At 46.8% G+C, this 20,114-nt stretch overlaps 1 protein-coding gene across 11 annotated transcripts in view; it reads right to left on the bottom strand.

Moving 5' to 3' along the window:
- Positions 1–20,114, bottom strand: part of TANC1 (tetratricopeptide repeat, ankyrin repeat and coiled-coil containing 1) — a 229,304-nt gene that overhangs the window by 18,456 nt on the left and 190,734 nt on the right. For 10 of the 11 annotated variants that reach the window (XM_045868801.3, XM_045868802.3, XM_045868805.3 and 7 more), the window contains 5 exons: positions 19,265–19,373; positions 18,149–18,271; positions 12,197–12,433; positions 10,639–10,824; positions 8,010–8,088 (listed from right to left, as the gene is read on the bottom strand). In XM_045868801.3, the coding sequence (XP_045724757.2) occupies positions 8,010–8,088; positions 10,639–10,824; positions 12,197–12,433; positions 18,149–18,271; positions 19,265–19,373 (734 nt within the window). The remainder of the gene's footprint in view (positions 1–8,009; positions 8,089–10,638; positions 10,825–12,196; positions 12,434–18,148; positions 18,272–19,264; positions 19,374–20,114) is intronic. The other variant, XM_064586594.1, reaches the window with a different exon arrangement.

Below are 20,114 nucleotides of genomic sequence, written 5' to 3'. Positions count from 1 at the left end.
TCCAGCACCCCCACCCTTGAACAAAGCCCTCCTGCTGGGTGGGCTCGGGGCCCTTAGGAGTGGGCAGCCAGCACTGCCCAAATGCTCCATGAGTCTCCTAAGTCGTTGCTGGGAACACCATCCTTGTTCAGCCCCTGCTTCGTGTTCTCCATTTGGCACAAGTCCCCCAGGAGGGCCTGTGGCAGCCAGGATGGAGGGGAGGGCATCTGTGTAACCAGGCAACAGGTGGCCACTGAGCATCACATAAAACGCGGACTCCCCACCACATGGTCCCAGCTCCCAGTGAGCTACCTATGGAGGTGAAAACAAGGCAGGAACCAAATCTGAGGAACCAGAACACTCCTGACATGTTACAAGTTCTGTACAAACACACCGTCCGTCTCTGTGTGGGAATTAAAACATGAACCTCAAGTGGCCAAGGAATTCAATAAGGAAATAAAATGTACAACTGCCACGAAATAGGACTTCATATGTAACCAAAATCCATTTCCGTCCCTCATACCTGCAAAATAATCGCAAACTAAGATCTTATCACTTAAACACCTGTTTCAACAATCTACCAAGACAAAATGTCTACATAAGTAACATTAGATATTAACAATCAGTTTATCACAACCCTGGGAGCATGCAGTATCTGTTGAACACTTACAACGGCCAAGCTCTGGGTAAAATACTGTGGGTGAACTTTTATTTAATCTTGACAAGAATTCTTTGAATGAGATGATTGTTATGTACATTTTTATTGAGGTGAAGGAATTGTTACATGATTTGCCCTGAACCCAGAGCCAATCACGGTCAGGAATTAAACCCAAACAGTCGAATGAACCTGGATCCATGCTCTCAGTAGAAATAGAAAGATCCTGACATATATTAATATTCTACTATGACACCTATAAAATGCTTCCTACATTGACACTTCATGGCCCTTTAAATGCATACATTCATTTAATACACAACTAACTTCTATGAGGCAATATCACTCACCCCGTATTACAGATGAGGAAAATAAGGCCCAGAGAAGTTAAACCAATTTGCCTGAGGTCACACAGCTAGTGGGAGGCAGAGATAGGATATGAAGTCCAAGATCTGAACTCCTCTGCTATTGCCTCCAGAAAGTCTCCTTTAAAAAATATCCAACTAACCAAGCAGACTATGAATGTTGTTTTGGAACAAGAGTACCAGAAGACACTTTTCTTCTGAAGAACTGTTAAGCTTTCTCCCACAGACAAAAAGAATAATCTACAATGACTATGTTTCCTTCAAACTCTGGTCACATGGCATCCTAAGGCCAAAACTGGAGCAGGAATACTGTGGGGCTTCCTCTGTCCTATTCTTGACTTTAGTTTTTTCCTATTCTTTCATGTATTATTTCAAATAAGCCTCTTCAAACCCCTTGAGGAATAATGGGTACTATAAATAACATAAATTCAATTTAAGAACAATTTCCTAAAACATGGACAACATAAATCACATTTCATACAGACTTTGTTCTAAAAAATCTATCAGAAGAACACAGCTTTTAAGAGCTGTCCCTTCTAAAGTGTGCTTAGAATGCTCACATTTTCCAATAGATCCTCTTACACACCATATTATTTAAAGCATGTATAATGTGTGGTTTTGCTCTCCTTAAGGGGCTGGCCATGCAGGGAGGATAGTTACGTGCAGGACTCCATGCAAGGGGTCAGGGTTAAAGGGGGCATTTCCACAGAACAGCTTTTTTTTTTTTTTTAATTTTATTTATTTGAGAGAGAGAGAGAGAGAGAGAAAGCATGAGTGGGGGGAAGGGCAGAGCAAGAGGGAGAAGCAGACTCCCTGTTGAGCGGAGAGCCCTGAGCGGGGCTCGATGCCAGGACCCTGAGATCACGACCTGAGCCAAAACCAAGAGCCAGATGCTTAACCGACTGAATTGCCCAGACGCCCTTCCACAGAACCATTCTATAAAAGTTCACATTCAGCCTAGAAGGAAGGAAGCAAGGAAGGAAGGATCCAAACGTTTCAATAAGAATTTGAAAGAAACAATTAGGACTTTTCTGTGGAAGTGCAGATGAACCACGTATAGTCCTTTGCGGAGTGAAAGAACGAGCAGCACTGTAGGTACAGATGCTCTAAGCTACCTAAATGCAGAGGAGTACAAGTTTCTAATGCTGAAAAGCAGAAGTTTGTTGCGGTTTTTTAATGAACAGTAAGGAACTACTCACAGGAAGGATGGACTCTCTGCACAGCAAAAGCAACATTTTACAAGCGATGAACAGAATTACGGCAAGTGGTCAAGCTTCCGGTTCATTTGCACCTGAGCTGCACTGTGTGGGTTTTCAGCACGTCCCACTCCCTGCCCCCCACCTGCAGGCACACACAGGTAGCTGATTTCTGCTGTCCTATCAGCAGACAGGAATGGCTCTCCACAGTGTACCCATGCCAGGGGCAAACCCCGGGGGTCTGCCAGAGCAGGAAGAAGACAGGGTGCAGACAAACCCAGCTCCCTTAGTTCTTACCCCCAAATCTCTCTCTACTTTAGGGTGGCCTTCATGCCCATCTCCCTCCTTCCAGAGCCTAGGTTAGCCGCTCCTCCAGGGTCCTACATTACTGGGCTTTGTCCTTCCCCTTATAGGGTCCTAGCTTATCCCATCCCTCCCCCCCTCCCTTGAGGATCCTGAGCTACTCCCTCTCCCATATGGGGAGGGAATAACCCAGGATGAGTGTGGTAATCAGGATCCTGGAGGGTATGGGAGATGTTGGTTAATACACAACTAACTTCCTAGAGGTCCTCCTAGAGGACCCCTCTAGGGTCCTGGGTTACCCCTCTGCCATGCTTTTAGGCCAAAAACTATCAAGAACTTCTACCTTCATTTGGACTGACAAAATCTGAATTTCCACTAATTGTATGCACTTTCTCAAACACTAGCAGAGAAAAGAATGCCTTGACAAGGATTTCCCCAACAACAGCTTGGTGAGATTCTGAGGACCTCCAAAAATGGAGTATCCTAGGTGTACAACAGCAAGTCACTTCGCTTTTCTAAGCAGGATACGTTTAGAGAAGTCCTTAACACAAACTCTCCACATGCCCCAACAAGCAATGGACAAACGCTTTTCCTTCCAGCCTCTCACCTGAAAATCTGCTCTGAGATGTCCATACATACAAGAATGCCAAACTCAATCCAGTAAGTTTTAAATTTACTTTTAGACTGTTACCAAGTGGTAGGCCTCCTCTCTCTAAAAACTGTCAAGTAAAATCTGAATGAACAAAGGGTCATTTTTTAATTAAGATTATTTATTTGTCAGAGAGAGAGAGAGCATGCGCACAAGCAGGGGGAGAAGCAGGGGGAGCAGGAGAGGCAGAGGGAGAAGGAGAGGCAGGCTCCTCACTGAGCAGGGAGCCCGATGTGGGACTCGATCCCAGGACTCTGGGATCATGACCTGAGCCGAAGGCAGACACTTAACTGACTGAGCCACCCAGGCGTCCCACAAAGGGTCATTTTTAAACCAACAATAAGGCATCCTGTTCCCTGGGGTGTATGCACCTTATTCTGGGGCAGCCTTGAGTGTGATAAGCTCAGCCATCCATGGCCTGGGTCCACCTGTGATTCAGAGCTGAAGGTCACTCCACCTCTGGGAGGGCAGGCAGAGCCACAGAGTGGGAAATTAAAGCAGTTCCAGGGAGATAAGACGGCAGCTTTGAAAACATCAAGGACGCAGTACAACTCATTACCCAGCTTCATGGTCCAGTAGGGAAATAGGTGTGAGTACTTCCTCCCCCTAAACCAACCTGGAAACGCCCGGCTGACAGGGCTAGACCTCAGGTTCAAGTTCCAGAGGCAGTCAGGTCCTACCCTGCCACTCCCCTGTTTGTGCGCACACACACACACTCTCTCTCTCTCTGTGTCAAATAAATAAATAAAATCTTAAAAAAAAAAAAAAACACCATAGTATTTACAATGACTAAACTTCCTTAGAAAGTATTTACCAACAGTATTTTACCAACTGAAATAGCCTGAGCAACAGAAGAGAACACGTGACAGGAAGGATTTCAGCCAGACTTCTAACTTCCCCTGACAGGGCATCCCCTTGCAGAAATCAAGGAAGGGAGCCCAGGGAGCAGTCTGCTGATGGGCACGGAGCCCTGGGCCTCAGGCCTGTGGACAGGCCAGCTAGAAAGCAGTGGGAAGGGTTTCCAGTGTGAGGGCACAGCACATGTGGGGTGAGCAATCGAGCCGGCGGTGCAGGAGGGGGACATTAGGACGTTATGGACACAGGGATGGGCTGGCACCCACGCCCTGGGCTACCAGTCACGCCCACGCCACGTCTGGTGGCTACTAGCTGTCTTCCCCGAGATGCGAGCCAGCAGCCAGCTCCACCCTCAGCACACGTGCGGCGCCGACTCTGACAAGAGTTTCCAAGCCAGCCTGGAATCCAGCAGGACACGACCTGTGCAATGACAGACACAGAGAAACCGCCAGACTGGGGCCTTATGAGCAACAGGATCCTTCCCTCTCCCACTCCAACAACGAACTGTCTCACAAATTATTCTGCAAGGTTAATGTCACCTACCCTAAAACCATATGGCCTTGTTTTCTATAAACCAACTTGTGCACTGAGCCAACACCCAAGTGACAAGCACCAGTTGAGGCCAGTGGCTTGTGGCTAGCAGGCTGGAGAGCACAGAGTGCACTTCCAACACCACAGGAAGTCCTGCGGGACAACAGTTGCCATTCACACAGGGGAACACAAGAGACCGGGAAGTGTCTGCCCTCTTCAAGCCCACAATCTGGGGAAAACAACCTTTGATCAAATGCACAACATCAACAACCAAATGTATAAATGGTTAACTGCAAAGTGACCCAGCGGAGTCAGGGGTGGGGAAGGCTCTGCGGCAAGACAGGCACAAAATGACAAAGGCTGAAATAGAAGGGCCTCTGTTTCCCTACAAAGTAAGAGGCATTCTGACCCAAAACTCAGACAGCAGGCTCAAAGGCTCGAGCATTGCCTGCGGCTGGGAAACGCAGCTCCTCTGACAATTTGCACCAGCATGAGGTCACCAGTCAGGCATCTCCAACCATTTCAGTTTGGGCTAATTTACAACAAACACAGATATGGAAACAGTAACTCAGTTAGGTTGGGACTTCGTGGGAGCCAGCACAATTACTTGTCACGACTGAGGAATGCCTGAAACAGAGAGAACACAAGCATCTGAAGGGTTCCTGTCATGTTGGGTCATGTTCCAGGCTGCCCCGGAAGCAAGCACGGGCCGGAGATTGTCTGGCCACGTCTGTGAACGTCACGGAGCAGAGGCTCAGCCCCGCACCAGCAGCTCCCTCCTCAGTGCCTCCGTGTTCTCTGATGGGCCCCACCACCTCTCCACGGAGGGCAGGTGCGAAAGAGCTACCAGACTCCAGAGCAGGTTTTCAGGGGCTGGACTCTAAACATCAACCAGACATGAGAAGCAAATGGGCCCAGATGCGGGTGAAAGGGAAACTTACATACATGGAAGCTCTCTATTCTTAAAACCAGTAGACATCCTGTAAGTTTTCTAAAAGCTGTAGGTTTACAGCAATAAACCCCCAAATTAAAGTTACTATTTTAGATGAATGTCTTTAAAATCTATTATACTTTCAACCTAAGAGAGGAACCATCCCCTTTTGTGATGACATCTGGTGACTCCAGGTCATCAGCAGGGAGACGCCCAGGGTACAGAAGGCACATGGCTGTCCCTACTCCCACCCACCCCACAGGGACTGGCCCGAGTGACCAGGGAACCTCCACAGGGCTGCTGTTCCCTGGGCTCCCCCCTTTCCGGCTGTCAGCTGTCATCACGGACGACCTGCGGCTTCTAATCAGCAACAGGCACGAAAACGACACTTCTGCAATATAAAGGAGATACACAGGGCACGCAAGGGCCTCTCCCGGCAAAAAAGCGGGGGAGGATTTTGTGCACAGATTTAGTTCCCCCACTTCTGGAATGTGGCCGTGAGCGCAGAGAAGGGCAGGTAGCTGCCATGTACCAACAGGGCAGCCTCGCTGCACAGAGAAAGGATGGGAAGGTGAGCCAAACACAGACCAAGGAGACCCTGCCCGGTTACCGCATCAGCGGGTATTTTAAAGCCCAGCTGGCCATCGCTAAACATATACTGAGCAGACCCGTATTAACTTCTACAAAGGTTCAAAAAGAAATACCGAACTGCTTTATCCATATGCTTCCAGGTATTCTGTCATCTTTCCGCACCCCTGACAAGACCGCTTGTGGGATCCCACCGACAAGCTCCATTCTAGAGCGCTTGAGACACAAAGCACCACTGACCACACTCAGGAATGAGGACCAAACAAAACCATGAAGCGAAACAACTGCTTTTACTTCCAAGGTCCCCAGCAAACAGAAACAGTGCCCACGGTGGGGCAGCCCTCACAGGGATTCCGACCTTCTGGCTCAGCACAAAGCCAAGTCATGTGCTGACCCGGCGGGTGCCTCACTGCTAGGCACAACACAGTGTGGCTGTGGAGGGACACTTCACTTTTGCCACATTACAGAGCAGCCTAAACGGGTGGAGGAAAGGCTCCAAGGAATACAGGACACTATTTAAATCTGTAACGTTTAGCCCAAGCATAATCAAACCCCATCTGGGTCCTGCCTTCTCCCCGGACCCAGGGCCCACGCCACCTCCTCCGGAGGTAGCACAACTAGCTTTGTAAGCCACTCCCGAGGCAGCAACCCCAGAGAGAGGGCACCAGGAGGCTCGGAAGTGCAGACCTGTACTCCCTGCTGGGCAGCTGAGGCCCTTCCCGAGTGTGAGTTAGCTGATCAACGCTACTAGCATTTGGCTGGTTAAGAAATAATTCAGAAGCATTCGGAAATACTTCTGTGCAGGTAGAAACTGAACTCAGACACAGGCATACCTTGTTTTAAGGTACTAACTTTACTGCACTTCACAGATACTGTGTTTTTTACAAATTAAGTCTGTGGCAACCTTTCAATTCCAATAGCGGTTGCTTACTCCGTGTCTTTGTGTCACGTTTTGGTAATTCTTGCAATATTTAAACTTTTTCATTACTATATTTGTTATGATGATCTCTGATCAGTGATTATGACTCACTGAAAGCTTAGATGACAGTTTTTTTTTTTACAAAAATTTTTTAATTGAGGTATGTATATTTTTTAAAGACGTAATGCTACTACACACTTAGCAAGCTACAGTATAGGGTGAACATTTATATGGACTGGGAGACCCAAAAATTCATTTGACTCACTTTATTGTGTTATTTGCTTTATTGTGCTGGTCTGGAGCTGAACCTGTAATATCTCCAAGGTATGCCACAAAACACAGCCTGGAAATGCATTTTAACACTCTTGGTTATACCTATTCAATAGCAACTCATCACCTGAAGTCTTGTCTTTTGAATCCCAAAATAGTCAAGTGGAAAATTTCAAAGCAGCATCATCTGTATTAATCTGACAAGTAACCAACTCAGATCTTCATTACAATGTACTCACCTCAGGCTTCCCTCCCACACTGCAGTTAAACATGCATACCCCACCACAGTGAAAAGGGATTTGGTAGCTTGTAGTCAGGATTTTAAGTGTGCCCCCACCCCGAGGCTGGAGTCCTGCTCTCATTCTGCAAGGCTGGCTGCAGCCTTCCTTGCCCAATACCTTTGATTTATCTGAATACGAGGCTGGAAGTTCCCACTCTGCTCAGACTGCATCGTTCATAGAAGATCAGGTTGGTTCAGATACGGAAGACTCCACCAAGCAGAAACTACCATCTTATTTCGGTATATCTAGCTGAGATTCATCAGATGTTGCAGGAACTGCTAGTCTAATTCAAAATGATTTTATTTGCTTCAAGAAAAGTTTTTACTACTCATTTGCGAAGTTTTAAAAGCTCTACACTTCAAATGCCTTGTGATAAAATAATAGGACTACATGCATCCCAAGTCATTTTTAAAACAATTTAGGCCAAAATGGGAGCTAAACCATCAAGAAAGCCAGCCCAGACCACAAGCAGGGGAACCATAATTACCTGTTTCTCCCCACAGCGCATCAGTGCCATTGACGTCTATTTCGTGTTCCTTCTCCAGCCCCAGCAAGCACTGGACCACCTGTCAGAAGTGGCAAGGTGACTTAATGAGTTCTCAGAGCCATATGTGCTTATTATATCCCATGTATCAAAGGAGAGAGGGTGTTGTTTCTGTAACCATGATTATCTCATGCTGCGCAAGGAGACAAAATATAATGAAAACTGTTTTCAAGCATAATTCACATTTTCACTTTGAGAAGAATTAAAAAAAAAAAACTCAGTAAATTTCAGCAACATTGTTCAGAATGACTAGGTACTCAGAATTCTAATGAATTCCAACATGACCCAAATATGCCAGCCTAATCAACAAAGGACACGGGAGATCATACAAAGTGCAGTTTCTGCATAATTCACCAGGAGATGGTGAATCTGTTTTTTTCACAAAGACAGGAAACAAAGCAAGATATACCCTTTCAATAAAATAAAATAAATAGTATCATCCAGATGATTTTTCTACTGACAATATTCTTCTCCTTTTCCCTAGTTCGTTTCCCTTCTCCCTTATCAAACAGCGCTTTGGATCACAAGTATGGAGGCAGGAGTGCTGGCTCGTGGGGAAACGGCAGCATGTGAGCCCCAAGCCAGTGTTCACCCTGAGCAACAGCACCAGGAGGAGATCATCACGAGGCCCTATTTCCCTTCTCCCAATCCACACCCTGTGTGGTAGGCTGCATCATGGCCTCAAATATGTCCACATCCTCATCCTGGAAACCTGTGAATGTTACCTTATAGGACAAGAGGGAATCTGCAGATGTGATTATGAATCTTGACATGAGATGATTATCCTGAATTATCCAGGTGTACATCTCACATACACCTGACATAATCACACTCCTCAAAAGAGGGACTCCTTCAGAGGAAGGAGTTGGGATGAGAGAAGCATAAGTTAGAGTTACACACTTTGAATACAGAGGAAGGGGCCACTATCTAAGGAATACAAGGCTTCTAGAAGCTCTAAAAAAGCAAGGAAACGTTCTCCTCTAGATCCTCCAGAAGGAACACTGGCTTTCTGACAGCTGAATTTCAGCCTTCGGACCTCCAGAACTGTAAGAGAATAGGTGTGTGTTATCTGAAGCCACTGCAGTTTGAGGTCACTTGTTCCAACAGCATTAGCAAAGGAATACACCCTTCAAGTCTTCTGGTGAAGGAGCCCTGCCCCTTCCAGGAGACAGATTAGGGCCCCAAGGAGGCTGCTTCTGCACAGCCTTTCTCCCAGCCAGCTCTGAAACAAGTTGAGTGTAACGGGAGTTGAGATAAAGGTCACATCTATACGTGGCATTCACTGTCCTTCCTATGATGATTTTTCACACTCTGTGTTCCCACACAGATTTAGGGAGCACTTTTAAAAAAGGAAAAACATCTCCATTTGCAGATTTGTCTATTTAACATGCTCTCTGTGCATCTACGTATATGGCTAGTTAAAAAACACATTTACAGTTTTATTTTAAAGGAATAATAATACACCCATTACATAGTAACACTTAACATACTGCTATGAAACATGTATTTTTGAAATGAAATTACTACTCTTTCCAAAGCTGAAACATATAGGTAAGTTGGTTGGCATTGTTTCATATTGTTGTAAATCTTTTTTACATGTCTTAACAGAAGATAGCTATATTCTCTTGTATTTCTGCACTTGTTGCAATATATTGTGCTGGCTTAAGCACACTGTCCACGTGTACTTTTAATGTGTTAAATGCCACAATTAAGCCAGCTTTCGGTGCATATGCATGCACACACGTGTGCACATGGGTGTGTGTGTACATGTCCATGTGTCTCCCATTGTGTCTTAAATGCCAAAAAGTCAGCCAGCCAGCTGGCTTTGCACCCAAATTCACTATAAAATCATTGTGGGTTAGAATCTTACCAAATACTGGCAACTCTAATTGCTTGAAAGTAATACAGAGTGAGAAACAGGTGGAAGAGAACAGGTAAAATGTTATTAAGTTCCCAGACTCATGCGTCAGATGACAATTAAATCCTCAAACTGAGAAATACCGACACCTACCAAAAATAAGTGCTCTATTTAACTACTACGTGAAGCTTTCCTTCAGTGCAGGAACTGTGAATGACAAGCATTCTTACATGCTACCAGAACTTTCAAGTCCTATTTTTAAAAATGCTTCAAATACTCACTAACAACTTTAGAATTAGCATTCCACGTGATTATTTTTAAAAGATCACAAGGACAAAAGAATGAATCAAAGAGAAAAAAGCTGAAGACAGCCGGGCTGGAGGGTGAACGTACAACAGACGAGGAACTGGGACACTGCCAAAAAGGAACAGAGAAAGCATATCACGACTGGGGGGGGGGGGGGGGGGGGCAGCGCGTGAGTGCGCATGCGCACCGAGACCCTGGACTCTGTTCTCTCCTGGGAAGGGTGGGACGCCAGCAGAAGGTCTGTGCACGTGGGTCAAACCAACTGCCATTTCTTGAAATCCTCCTTTTCTTTCATATGTGCATCACAGTCTAGCAACTAAGCAACTAAGATGACTGGAAAAAGCACCTGACCCACACTGGGGTGAGGCTTAGAGTTTCCCATGAGGGACCTCGTAGCGCGGGACTCACCGAGCTATGGCCCATGCTGGAGGCCGCCGTCAGCGCCTGCTGCAGGGCTTGGCTCTTCCTCAGTGCGCCCGGCTGGGGAGGGCCTGCCGACCACTCACAGGTCAGCAGGTACCGGAGAATGTCACCGTGGCCCCTCAGTGCGCTGTGCACCAGTGCACACTGGCCTTTCTTATCCAAGTGGTCCACCTGGGGGGCAGGAGAAGGTCACGGTTTAGTATCACCTCCCCTCGGAGAAAACGGGTGCACCCCAAATGAAGTGCACAAACCACATCCCACTGCAGATGCTTGTGGGGTTCGTTCGCGTTCCAATGCAACTTTCTCTGGAGCACTGAATCTCCACTTGAATGATTTCCTAGTAGTGAATGGACTCCAGGCCAGAGGGACCCTTTGTAGGTCTAGCAATCACAGGGCACCTTCAATTCCTGTCTCTCCAGCAAATGACTTAGAACTCCAACTTCTCTGGGAGACGTGGGAGGCACAGACCAAAACCTCAGCCAAAGCCGTAGGCTTCCCAATGCTGGTTGCCATGAATGGAACACACTAAATCTGCTGTGACAAGCTGGGATTTGGGGAAATAAAGCAATTCAGCCACTGAACCAGGAGAGCCAGAAAAAGGCAGGGATCTAGAAGAATCTAGCTATGAACAGGGAAGAGCAGGAAAGGACCCTGAGGGCTATGTAACTAGGGAAGGAGGCCATGCACAGTCAGGTGAGCTAGGACATGTTAGCATGTAAAGTGGGGCCTCAAAGCCTGGAAGGCCAGCTCGCCACATGGCTAGTGTCTAAGTGCGGCTTACCTCCTAAAGGTCCAAGAGGCAGCAGACAATGTGCCTTGCCCTGTCTAATCCCAGAAATACTGGACTGGTAGAGGAGCTCAGGGTCCACCCTCACCGCCTTGCAGATTCTGGGGACACTCTGCACCCCCACCCAAAAGCTCTGCAGGAGCCACCTGCATGACACTCAGCCTCCTCCCACATCACTTTCAGCTATGATGGGAGGGGGCCGGCCAGCCTCGGAATAAAGAAACCACAATTTAAGATGTAGACATGAAGGCATGGAGACGTGCACAAAGGCACCCACTGGGAAGGCTTAACTGCAACACTGTCCTTCTTCGGTGAGCTAAAGTTCATTCGTCCGAAACGTTGTATTTTTGAGGGAAAAAACAAAAAGGCTCCCATAGTTACTATAAGCCTAATTAATGTCTTTGTTGAAACTTTAATATCCTAATTAACCATAAAGACAAACACCAGCGATTTATTTCTATTGCACATCCCCTCTCTCCCAACAAAATGCTTATAGTAAACCTAAACAGAGTCTACGAAGCAGAGTTAAGAGCTGATGAGCAACACACAGGACCCTCTCCCTTCCCTAGGCTGCGGAGGTGAGCACCACCATTGGGCACTGCCTGACACAGGCAGCTCACCCTTTCTGTTTGTGTGGCAATTTCTATTTGTTGCAATTCGACAAAGTAGAGAGGCTGGCCCAGCTGATGATAATTCTAGCAGGGCTCTGAAGACACTCCCCCCACCGCCACCCACTGGGGAATGCCACCGGCTTACCCTGGCCCCCTTCTTGGCCAGCAGACACACCAGCTTCATATGGCCAGCAGCGGCAGCATAGCAGAGGGCGGTCATGCCGTTCTCGGACATTCCCTCCAGGCAGGCGCCAAATTCCAGGAGCAGAGTGACCACTTCCTCGTGGCCGAGGTGGGACTGGACGCACAGGATTGGGGCATTATTTAACACTTCTGTCCTGTAGTTCACGTTGGCCCCTCCCAAAATCAGGAGCCGGCTCACCTGTTGAATAACATCCCCCAACAAGATTAATTTCTCACGTAAATGTCGGTCACAACAGCGTTTGCGGAGAGGGGCAGCATCCATACTTTAATCCGGGGTTCTCAAGCTAGAGTGTGCAACAGTATGACCCGGGAATACACTGACCATGCACTTTCTTGGTGGTGGAAATCTAAAGTGGTAGCTGCTCTGGAAAACCGTGCGGAGTTTCCTCAGGATGTAACAATCCCGTATGTTCTGGGAGCATATGCAATGGAAGGGAAATCAGGATCTCAAAGATGCCTACACGCCCGTGTTCACGGCGGCACCAGTCACAGTAGCCAAGAGAAGGAAACTAACTAAAATGTCTGCAGACTCATGAATGGAGAAACAGAAGTGGATGGAGTATTTTCCAGCCTCTAAAAGGAAGGCAGTCCTGTCACACGCTGCACCATGGATGAACCTTGAGGACATGATGCTAAGTAAAAAACAAGCCAGTCACAAAAAGACAAACACTGTATGACCCCTTACATGGGCTACCTAGAGAGGTCAAATCCAGAGAGACAGAAGTAGAATGGTGGTTACCTGGGGGTGAGGGGAGGGGAAAATGAGTTGTTTAATGAGCACAGCATTTTAGTTTTATGTGATGAAAAAGTTCTGGAGATCTATTACACAGTAATAGGGGTATACTTAACACTACTGATTTCTGCACTTACAAATAGTTACGATGCTAAATTTTATGGTTTTTTTTTAAACCAAAATTAAAAATAAAAAAAAACCACAAAAACCTTTTATTTAAAAAAGACACTTAAAATGCACATCCTCAGGCCCCACCCCCAGATTTCTGATTCGTTAGGTCTGGAGGAGGGTTGAGACTGTGCATTTTTAATGATTTCCCAGATGGTATGGATGCTGTTGGTTGGCAGACCACACTTTGAAAAATCCTTCTTGTGGCCAAGAAGGAGGCCAGGGTAAGCCGGTGGCATTCCCCAGTGTTTAAATAAAAACAGAACATTCACTTTTCTGGCAAATAATCATCACAGGATTAAATAATTAACAGTGACCTAGTAAAGCCAAAAGTAAAGGTAAATACTCTTTTCTTTACAAAGAAGCGTCCCTGAAAGTAAAAGTAGAACATGTTAAAATGTTCATGTGCCTCTGGGATTATCAGCAGCACAAGACTCCCAGAAAATAACCTGCTTTTTCTACTAATTACTACATCCACCACCCACTAAACTTGCTTTGTGACTTTTAGAAAATTACTCAATCTCTCTTGCTTCAGGTGCCTCCGAAGACAACAACAGTATGCCATCCCATTCTACCCAATAGGTACTCTGTTAACGATGTTGGAAGGTGTACTTTTAGTACTGGATTCCTTACAAGACTTGATCTGGAAGGTATGTGCTTGGAGGCAGAGCTTTCCTAAAGATACCTGTCATCAACTCACACTTCATCTGCTTCTTGGGAAAAACATTTCCTTCGTTGGTGTAATGCTGCTGGTATTTTTACCACTTAACCCCCAATCGGTTTGTGGCTCTTCCCCTAGCCCACAGTTCTTAACCCCGCTGCACACGGAAACCCCCTGGGAGCTTCAAAGTTTCCAATGCTGGAGGCCCACCCTTGGAGATTTTGACTTGGCCCTGGTACCAGGAGCTCCCAAGGGAATCTAGTTGGCACCCGGGGCTGTAAACACAGCAGGTGATAAATAAATGCAGCGGCAAAGCACGGGCTTGCTCAGAGCCAGGCACCCTAGCAGCTGTGTGATTTGGGGCATGATACCAAGTGCCCCCAGCCTTAGTGTCCTCATCTGAAAAGTGGACAGAAGAGTTCCACTTCTTTGAGTTGTTGTGAAGATGAAAAATGAACATGCCTCACACACATACAGCTCTTGGCACAGCCCTTGGCATCCTGTAAGCGCTAAATAAATACGAATTGCTACCGTCCGTCACCTTCTGCAGACTCTTTAGAAGGGCCAAGACCCCAGGTCCCTGACCCCTGGAAGGCAGACCTCCTGCTTATTTGAGGGGAGATGTGGGCACCTCCTATAACATCCACCAAAAGGCACATCCAGAAGTTCTCAGGTGCCTACAGCCGAGTCGCAGCTCCCGGAAAGTAAGCAAAATTAATAGAAAGAACTCACTTGACCACTGTTAAAAAGAAAACCACCAGCCCAAAATGGCGTTACTTAGGCCATGCCAAATGACCAAACCGGGGCTTAATACCTAACCTGGTTGTAGTTTCAACCTCCTCCAGAAACGTAAGTTTTAACCCGTCAATCTGGAATTTTCTGATCTGCACCAATGAGGTCATCTGTCACATGGGCCTTCTCTACCAGCCATAGGAAGATGAGAGAATCTGCATGAGACCCCTTGCCCTTTCCCCTAAGGCAAGTTGACCTTGTCTGGAACAATCGTTTCTTTACTTTTGCTGATAACTTTCTTCCCCCACTCTCCATCCTATAAAAACCTTCCATTTTGTACAACTCCTCCGGGTGCCACTCTACTTGCGAGGTGGGATGCTGCCCTACTCATGAGTCCCTTAATAAAGGCAATTAGATCTTCAAATTTACTTTGGTTGAATTTTGTTTTTTTAGTATCACACAGTAGATGCCAAATGTTCTTCCAAAAGTGGTAACATGTTGATGAGGTTTCTGATCACTATGAGACAGGCTCTTTTGTTACCTCCAATCTGACAGGTGAGAAAACAAGAGGCTCACAGGGGAAAGGCACAGATCAGCTCTGGGCACAACACTAATTACTGTCGTGGTCTAACGGCTGTAGCAGTTCTAGCTAAGATTACTCTGCATTCAAGGAAGGTGTTTCATGGTTCATCCTATACATTTATTCCTAACTACATGGAAATTTCCTGATCCTCGCTGCCACATAAGCTCTCCCTGGATAACATTTGGAAATGGCAATATTATCTATAAACGTCTGGTTTAATGAATCCAAGAAAATAAAAAAAGGGGGCTGAAGGAGACAGGCAAAGCAATGAGATCATGAAAAACCAGAAGCAGCACTGGAGTCCCAGTTTTCCAAGTACCCCACAGGTTCACACCAACACAACCGCTTTAAATGTGTTCTGCCCAATTGTCATGCAGAATATGACCGGATCCTTTCCATCAAAGGAAGTCAGGCCAAGGTCCACGCCTAATTCCTGTCTCCTCTCCTCTCCTCTGCCTTCCGCTGGAAGAATCACAGCCTCAGTTCTCCCAGTTCATAGCCTTGGGAAGCTCACGGCTGGCTGCCACTCTGATGGGACTGTGTGAGGAAAAGAACTGGCTGGGCAGGAGCCTAGAGGCACTGGCAGCCAGGACCCCAGTGGGCCGGCATGACTCCAGCCTGCAAGGGGAGACTGCACTGTTAGAAATCACTGGCATGCCAGTAAAATTAAAATTCATCTACCAAGTAATCATTCTGGAGCAAGTCACTTTAATTTACCAAAGTGGCAAACTGCAATTATTGCTCAAAATGACATTCATTCCTGTATGACAACATTTAATACTCTCTAAAAAAAGTTCCTTAATTGCATGCATAATTTTAAATTACTGTAATTTGTTCAAGATTCTGTGAAAACCCCTTTTTCCTTGAAACATAAAAGAAACAGAAGGATAATGGAAAGCCTTAAAATTCTATAACCAAGTTATAGAATTCTGGGCATTGTGTAGATGTAGGTGACACTAGAGTTCCATAAAACCAAGATAAATAACTCTTAAAATTGCGAGGATGTTGAAAAGGAAAGTATGATCTCAGGAGGGTCAAGCTCATTACATTCTTACACTGTACCTTTTAATTTACTGTCTTAAGAATTCGTACGCAACAGGGTATACTTCCCATTTACTTTTCTCCACATTAAAAGAGTAACTTTTGTGCCCATAATTCATTCAAGTAGTGGAAACAGATATTGCCATTTTATTTTTCTTCCTCATCATTACAGAATTTTACTAATTATGGAGAAGCCAAAAGATACACTTTTAGCTAAAAGATGAAACAATGTTATCACAGTAACCTCAACTCTCATTTCTATAAAATCTAAGTAAAACAAAAATTCTTAATATGACTTTCTTCACTATGTGAAATCTAAACTCAGCCCTGTCCTCCACCTTTCTTTTAGAGTAACTCCATCCAGAAAGGAAGAGCTCCCTGTGATCAGTAGGAGCTAGTTCTCCTTAACTACAAACACCGGCATCCCGATCCATCCGGCTTGTACAACGTTCATGTGGGTTCAGCCGGGGACACAGCATTCACACCTATGTCTGTTAAATGAGGGAGCGGGGCAGAGCCACAGGGTTCTTGTGAGGGGCTGGCTCTCCAGGGGTGCTTCGCTGTCAGGTGACCAGCCAAGAGGGGAGTCTGGCTGAAATCCAAGGTGCCCTGGGCTCATCAAGCCTGGAACCCTGACAGTCGGCTGAGGCTGCCTGAACGAGGCAGTGCTTATCTTCGCAAAGCCCCGGTTTGCATCCATCCAGGAGCAGTGGCCTTTTTCTACCCAACACCAGGGTGTTGCACGGGCATCAGGGCTCCAGGGGAGCTGCCCCAGACTTGGAGCGCTGCCACATCCTTCCTGACACCTGGGCGCCTCTCGGTCTGCTCATTCTACCCTCTCCCAAGCACCAGGAAGGCAGAGGAAGAAGCATGGGGGGCAGAACTCTATCTACCAGGGAAGTGTTCTGCAAGGTCCATACTCAGACACACAGCTAAGGTGCAGGTGCTGAGGGTGGGGTTTGCAGACAAGGTGGGAGGAGAGGGGCAGGAGTCCCCCAGGAGTGTCCCCAGGGAGGAATTGAAGGGAGGAAAAGGGAGGGGGGGTGCCCAGAAACCTCCAGGGCTTCGCATGTCCTTCCCCACATGACCACTTACTTACTTACACTGGCCCTTCATGCTACTGAGAAGGTAACAGGCAGGACTGTGTTCATGGAGGTGTTGGAACAGGAGGACCTGGCTCCTTGAGAAACTGCCTCAGGGGTTCTGCATGCAGCAGGGCATGTCAGGGCCTGGGGCTGAAAGGCCTGGAGTCTAGCTGACATGTCCAGTGGAAGACATTTATGATCTTTTTACTTTGCACTGGACAAGATGGTTGTAAGCTGCTGTAATGTAAACCAGTCACTCCCACACTCCTTGGGAGTTGGCCCTTCTTTGTTGCCGTAACAGACACTTGGCCCTCATGTGTTTTAGATTCTCAGACTGGGTTAAAGGAGGAAGGAAAATCTACTCTAAAAAGCACAGCAGAATACTGTCACATGACAGCCAGTGATCAAGAGTGAGGACGCCTCTGGGCCCAGCAGCGGGCCGACCCCTGCTACACGTCCCATGGTCACAGACACACGTGTACGTGCCACTTCTAGAACAGTTTGTCTCTGTGTACCCATCGCTTTGTTGTCGCTCATCAATGCTCAATTTCCTATGAACCATAAAGAGATAGTCCAGATTAGAAACCCAGGACACTTTAAAAATCCATTTCCCTGGAAATCTCCCTTTAACCTTTGGTTTCCTTTGTGAATTGCTTCCTCAGCACATCCGCTCTGAAACTGTCACCACGTGCTCACAGAGCAGCCCACATTTTCCTGCCCAAGCAAAAGCTAAACTTCTGGAAGAGAACCAGTCATAGGGCATTCAAGCCTGTGTGAATCAGGGGAAAAAGCATCCTCTGGCCACTGTCCAGGGCAGGGAAAGGCGGAACGGCTGAAGGAATGGTGGCAGGGGCTGGGGGCTCTGGCTCTCCATGCAGAGTGTCGCTCACCTTCACGTTGGGAGTGTAGAGGTTCCTGAGAGAGGCCAGGGCAGCAGACAGCCCCTCGGTGCTGTACCCGATCCACAGGGCCTGGAGGTGGCTCGAAGAGATTCCCGTCTTCTTACTGAGGCCCTGGAAGCAATCAGAGACAAATGGGTGTCCATGTCTCCTATCCCAGCCACATCAGGCTGCAATGGGGTACGCCTGGGAGGGTGCAGCTGGGCACTAACACAAGGACACCAGGACCTAGGAGTCTGACTTCCCTCCCTAAAACCGAGAGTCAAGGAATACACCTGCCCTTGCTACATACAGTACACTGAAGGAGAAACTTTTTTTTTTTTTTTTTTTAAGATTTTATTTATTTATTTGACAGAGACAGCGAGAGAGGGAACACAAGCAGGGGGAGTGGGAGAGGGAGAAGTAGGCTTCCCGCCGAGCAGGGAGCCCGATGCGGGGCTCGATCCCAGGACCCTGGGATTATGACCTGAACCGAAGGCAGACGCCTAATGACTGAGCCACCCAGGCGTCCCGAGAAAGTTTCTTTTTATACAAGTTCTCCAATCATTTCATAAAGGAAGGATAAAAATTGGAATATCACCATTCTGTAACCCTTCATGAAGAGTCCAGGCAGAGATCAGTAGTTACTGGTAACATCGCACTAAGAGAGGCAAGCACAAATTCTGTACCTCCTGATGCCAGAAACCCCCGAGAGACTTAGTTTAAACTCTAAAGAAACTGTGACACTCTGCCCACCCCCCAAAAAAGCAACAATCAAACCTAAACCTGATTAAGCCTCTAGATATAACTACCAAATGATAGGAAATCCAGAGGAAAGAGAACATGTTAAACTAGACCATGAGAAATAGGGACACAATCGGAAAATCCAGGGAGTGTGAAACCCCACAGGTCATGTAGCTCAGGCTCTTCAACAACTAAATACCCAAGAAACAAAAGGGAATGAATGAAGTGGAATCTTTAGGTGAAAAGGAACTTTTAAAAGAGACTCAAAGGGGGAAAAACAAATGGGGCTCATGGAAAGCTCTGCGAGGGTTGATAAAGCTGTTGAAAATCTCCAAAACCCATCAAAATGACAATGAAACTCTTCCTGGCAGCAGTGTGTCTCACCTTGAAAATGTGTGCCTTCAGTATGTGATGGCCAAGCTCCATGGTCTGCTGGCGGTTCAGCTTACCCTCTTGTCGAGAGAACATGAAGGCCAGGAGAGCGTGCCCATTCCTAGGACAAGAAACACAAAGGCTGGGAACAAAGACCCCGTTCCACGAACTGTAGGTTCTCAGGTGTGAACATCTCCACACATCTGAACTGTTCTCCTGGTGCTTCAGCATCACCATACAAAATAGGTGAAAAGTTGCCTCTTTAAAAAGATGGCCAATGCTGTTTATTTTTCCTGTCATTTTAGGGCTTTCTCTGGATTCCCCTATCTCTGTGGAGTGACCTAGAAAGAAGTTCTAGGATGGGGCAGGTCTTTATTTGTGGAACCACCCACTCTGTCCCTCATCCATCAGCCATCACCTTGTTTACTTAGGTCCCTCACAAAAATGTAAATTCTATTAGGTTAAGGATCTTGTCTAAGGCACAGATAGTCACAAAGCCAAGCAAATGCCCACCCCTTAGCAACCATTCAAATATGTATTTCTTGGATGGATGGATGTACAGATGGAGAACCATCCCTGGACCAGGAATTCAGGCCTCCCTCAGCATAATCACCACTGGGAGTAGACCTGGCCAAAGGAGAAGACCTGACAATGAGAGGGAAAGAAAAATCGAGCCAGGCAAGCAACAGCTCATGATAGAAACACCTAGAATTCTAGCCTTGGATGGAACACAGATCCTTGTCGGGGGGGCAGGGGTGTGAGGAGAAAGCTAAGATGCACAAGTGGACTTGCTAGGTCTGGGCACGCAGTGGACATTCAACTAACACTACCAACTAATCCCCCACCAACCCTTTCAGGAAGG

This window comes from Mirounga angustirostris, unplaced genomic scaffold (genome assembly GCF_029215605.1).
Source record: "Mirounga angustirostris isolate CCGP_5_RB_7025 unplaced genomic scaffold, mMirAng1.0.hap1 SCAF_3, whole genome shotgun sequence".
Classification (NCBI taxonomy): Eukaryota; Metazoa; Chordata; class Mammalia; order Carnivora; family Phocidae; genus Mirounga; species Mirounga angustirostris.
Note: the sequence above shows the minus strand (reverse complement) of the source record. Positions and strands in the feature narration are given on the sequence as shown.